This window comes from Oxyura jamaicensis, unplaced genomic scaffold (assembly GCF_011077185.1).
Source record: "Oxyura jamaicensis isolate SHBP4307 breed ruddy duck unplaced genomic scaffold, BPBGC_Ojam_1.0 oxyUn_random_OJ69152, whole genome shotgun sequence".
In the NCBI taxonomy this organism is placed as follows: Eukaryota; Metazoa; Chordata; class Aves; order Anseriformes; family Anatidae; genus Oxyura; species Oxyura jamaicensis.
Genome location: NW_023309236.1, coordinates 4780 through 9667, shown reverse-complemented (window position 1 = coordinate 9667; position 4888 = coordinate 4780). Strand labels below are relative to the sequence as shown.

General features: G+C 55.0%; 1 protein-coding gene across 1 annotated transcript in view; it reads right to left on the bottom strand.

Moving 5' to 3' along the window:
• Positions 1 to 49: 49 nt before the first annotated feature.
• The window catches only part of LOC118159259 (neuroblast differentiation-associated protein AHNAK-like), an 8471-nt gene continuing 3632 nt past the window's right edge, over positions 50 to 4888 (bottom strand). Inside the window, exon 8 of the mRNA XM_035313864.1 lies at positions 50 to 4888. Coding sequence (XP_035169755.1) covers positions 933 to 4888 — 3956 coding nt within the window. The 3' untranslated portion in view covers positions 50 to 932.

The following is a 4888-nucleotide window of genomic DNA, read 5'->3' as shown; positions in this document are numbered from 1 at the left end:
TTCCCCCCCGCAGACCCCCCCCCCAAAAAGGCAAACAGAAGCGACGGAAACGGTTAATAAACTTTTTTATTTGCATTTTACATTCTCCGTTAATTTCCCAATAAAGTGCTGAAAGGGCGTTGTTTTTATTTTTATATATTTTTAAAAAAACTTTTTGCTTTTTTGTCCTTTTTTTTTGTTTTTTTTTGTTTTTTTTTCAAATCCTTTTTTTCCCCTCTTTTGTAACTCAACCTCCGCTCGTCAAAAACCGGGAATTCCACAGAAAAAAATAATAATAATAATTAAAAAAAAAAAAAACAGTCGAACCCGACAGAAAGCGCAATTCCACAGAAATCGGGATTTGACACAAAAATTCGCCCCCGGAGGCCGCCGCGCAAGGCATTTCCCTGCCGGAACGCCGCCCCTGTTATCCGATGCCGGAGCCCTTTGCGCAACCCAACCCCGGGTTTATTTTATTTTATTTAATTTTTTTTTTTTTTTTTTTTTTTTTTTTTTTTCCATCGCCTGGGAGCTTGGCCTCGTTGTTTTCCTCGTCGTTTTGTTGGGTTTTGTGTTGTTTTTTTTTTCCTTCCCTTCCTCCCCGCTGACGAGCCCGAAAAGAATCGGAAAAAAAATAAAAATACAAAATAAAAACCGAACCTCCCCCTGCCAAAAAAAAAAAAAAAAAAAAAAAAACATAAAAAATAAACACGTTTCCGCGAACCGAAACACTGAAGAGAATGAGAAAAAGGAGGAGGGAAATAGTTTTTTTTTTTTCTTCTTCTTTTTGTATCAAAATAGCTCGAACTATCAAATAGCGAAGCGCGCGGCGTTGGGCGGCCTCCACCCGCCGCCCGGCCTTCTTGCCGGGGTCGGAGGCGTCTCAAGCTACAAAACGTATGTACAGCCCCGGGCGGGCGACGTATGTACACGGGCGCCTATCTACAGCCGCGCTACTCCTTCCTCTTGGCCACCGTCAGCTCCACCGAGGGCATGCGGACGCCGATCTTGGTGGTGCTGTCGGTGCTGGAGGAGGAGGAGAGGCGCGAAGGCTTGGCGGCCTCCTCGTCGCTCCCCGTCACCTCGTAGGAGCCTTTCGTCTTGGACCCCATGCCACCGAACGTCCCGAATTTCATCTTGGGGGCTTTGCCCTTGGCGGCGCCCTCCGCCTCCAGGGTCCCCGTGGGGGTCGAGTGGGCCGAGCGGTCGTCGCTGAAGGACGAGGAGCGGTGGCGGGCCTTGCGGCTCTTGAAGAGGGAGAATTTGCCCTTGGCCGCCGTCCCCTCGTCCAGCTCGCCCTCCACGGAGCCCAAGCTGGCCTTGGAGCTCTTCAGGTCACCCCCGTGGCCCGGCAGCTCCGGGGACCCCGCGCCTCCACCGCTCTTCCCCTTGGCCTTGGAGAAGTTAAACTTGGGCATCTTGATCTTGGACTTCTTCGCCTTGCCGTCCTCCGCCTCGGGCTCCTGGAGGCTGACGTCGGCCCCGGGGAACTCCACGTCCACCCCCACCTCCCTGCCCTTCACCTCGGGCTCGGAAAAGACGAATTTGGGCATGCGCAGCTTGGGGAAGGACACTTTCCCCAGGCTGCCCTCCACGCCACCCTGCGGGACGCCGACCACAACCTTGGGGCCGGCGAGGTGAAGACCGCCGCCGGCCGCGCTGGCCTCTCCGGCAACGGTGGCGCCGCCTTTGATCTTCGGCCCCTTGATGTTTAATTTGGGCGCGGACACATCCAAGGACGGACCCTCGAGGTGGAGGCCGGCGCCGGGCTCCTTGACGTTTGGTCCTTTCAGCTTCAGGTCGACGTCGGGCAAGGAAACGCCGGGGGACTGCAGCTGAAGTTTAGGCCCTTTCAATTCCAGCTCCGCTCCTTCCGACCCGACCCCCGAGCCCTTCAGCCCTCCTCGAACCTGCGGTCCTTCGATGCTGACGCCCGCATCCGCTCCATTGACGCCGGGGCCAGAAATACCGAACTGGGGGAGTTTGAGGGAAGGGAGCTTGATGGTGCTGCCCAGGCCTTCAAAGCCAACCTCTGCCGTCTCCACCGAGGCGATGGGGGACTTAACGCCCGCAGAAACGTCGAGGCCTCCTTTCAGTGCCGGTCCCTTCAGGTTCACGTTGAGATCCGGGGCGGAAACGTCCACCGAGGGTCCTTTGATACCGATGTCGGGGGCGCCAAGGTGGAGATTTGCACCTGGGGCTTTCACATCTGCCTCCAGCTGCGGGACGGAGCATTCGATGCCTCCCTTCACGCCCAAGTCAGGGCCCTCCAGGGCCGAGGATTTGAGTTTGGGCATCTTAAGCTTTCCTCCAAAGCCTCCAACGTTGACATCCGGTGCGCCCAGGCTGATGTTCGGCCCTTCGACACCCAGATCGCCCTTTATTTTTGGTCCTTTCAGGTTTCCATCAAAATCGGGTCCGGAGACATGAGGGCCTTTCAGCTTCGCATCAACACCCGGGAGGCTCACGCTTCCTTCCACGCCTCCGGCCGAGATACCCAAGCTTGCATCGGGGACGTCCACACCGAAACCCATTTTCCCCATCTTCAGCTTTCCCTCGGGACCTTCCAGTTCCGCCGTGGGGACGCCGACTTCCACTTTGCCTTTTGGTCCTTTCACGTTGAGGTCGAGGTCTGGCACCGAGATGGAGGGAGCGGCAACATCAACGGTGGCTCCCTTCAGGTCGCCCTCCATTTTCAAGTCCCCGCCGGGAAGTTTGAATTTCGGTGTCTTCAGGTTCACGTCGGGAGCTTCCACATCCACATTGAGACCTGGGCCTTTGATGTCGCCTTTGACCGTCGGCACAGAGACTTCCAGCTCAGGCGCTTTGAGTTTCCCCTCGACTTCCGGGACCGTAACGGAAGCGTCCCCTCTGAACCTGTGCGATTTCAGATCAAACTCAACATCTGGGAAGGAGATCTTCCCAAACATGGGCTTCTTCCCTTTGGGGGACTTCACCGCAGCGTCCCCTTTTATCGTCACGTCGGGACCAGCCACGCTCACGTCCAGGTCGGGAGACTTCAAGCTCGCATCCAGCTCTCCACCAGGCACGTTCACCTCAAAGCCGCCTTTCTTGCCTTTGACTTTGGGGCCACTCATGTGAAGTTTCGGCATCTTGAACTTGCTCTTCTTGCCCTTTCCAGAGATGCTGACGTCGGGCGACTCCACGTTCAGCTCAGCCTCTGGGAAATCCACCTCTGCCCCCGGGACCTTGACGTCTGCCTTGGGGCTCTTCATCCCAAACCCAAACTTTGGCTTCTTAAACTTGTGAAGTTTGACATTTGCCTCCGGACCTTCGATGTTCAGGTCGGGACCCTCAGCATCGATGTCAGGGCTTCTGATCCCAAATTCGGGCCCTTTGATGTCCAGGTCGGGACCCTTCAGGTTACCTTCTATTTTCGGGGCCGAAAGGTCGAAGCCTCCCTTTGTTTTGTGGCCTTTCAAATTCAAATCTATCTCGGGCATTGAGATTTTAGGCACGTTCATGTGCATTTCTGGCATCTTCACTTTAGGACCTTTCAGTTTGCCTTCCGGACCTTCGATACTCACATCCGGGACGCTGATGTCTACCTTGGGGCCCGAAAGGTCAACCTCTGCCTTGGGCAGGTTCACGTCCACGTCGGGACCTTCTCCTTTGAGGCCGAATTTGGGCAGCTTCATCTTAGGCAACTTCAGTTTTCCCTCCGGACCATCAATGTCAACATCTGGGCACTCGATATCGACTTTGGGGCCCTTGATGTCAACTTCAGGACCCTTCAAACCTCCCTCCAGCTTCGGGCCGTGGATGTCAGCATCGCCCTTCAGCTTCAGCCCCTTTAGGTTCAGGTCTATCTCCGGCATGGAGATCTGGGGTGTCTTGATGTGCATCTCTGGCATCTTCATCTTGGGCCCTTTCAGTTTTCCGTCGGGCCCTTCGATGTTCACGTCGGGTGCCTGGAAGTCCAACTTGGGGCCTTTGATGTCAATGTCCGGACACTGCAAGTCCCCTTCCAACTTGGGTGCCGACACGTCCACGTCTCCCTTCACTTTGGGGCCCTTCAGATTGAAGTCAACGTCGGGCATGGAGAACTTGGGCGCCTTGATGTGCATTTCGGGCATCTTGAATTTCGGGCCTTTGAGTTTCCCTTCCGGCCCTTCGATGGACAGACTGGGAGCATCGAGGTCTATTTTGGGGGCTTTCACATCAATCTGGGGGGCTTTCAAATCACCTTCAAGCTTGGGGCCAGAAACATCTACATCCCCTTTCAGCTGAGGCCCCTTGATGTTTAAGTCAACATCGGGCAGGGAGACCTTAGGAGCCTTAATATGCATTTCAGGCATCGCAAATTTGGGACCTTTGAGCTTCCCATCCACACTGAGATCAGGACCCTCCACCTCTACGCTGGGGCCTGAAATGTCCACGTCTCCCTTCGGGAGGTTCACATCCACATCTACCCCCTCCCCTTTGAAGCCAGGCATGGAAAACTTGGGCATTTTGAACTTAGGCAGCTTGAATTTACCCTCTGGGCTGTCAATGTCAACATCGGGGGCCCCAATGTCCAATTTTGGAGTGCCCATACTGACCTCGGGACCTTTCAGCTCACATTCCACTCCTGGCACCGAAACGTCCATGTCACCTTTGACTTTGGGGCCTTTCAGGCTCAGGTCAAAGTCTGGGGCGGAGATTTTAGGAGCCTTCAAGTGCATCTCCGGCATCTTGAACTTGGGGCCCTTCAGCTTCCCCTCGGGGCCTTTGATGTCGATGTCAGGGGCCTCAATCTCAACTTTAGGACCTTCCAGATCAGGTGCAGAAACCTCCACGTCTCCCTTCAGCTTGGGGCCCTTCAGATTGAAGTCAACGTCAGGCATGGAGAACTTGGGTGCCTTGATGTGCATTTCAGGCATCTTGAACTTGGGGCCCTTCAGCTTCC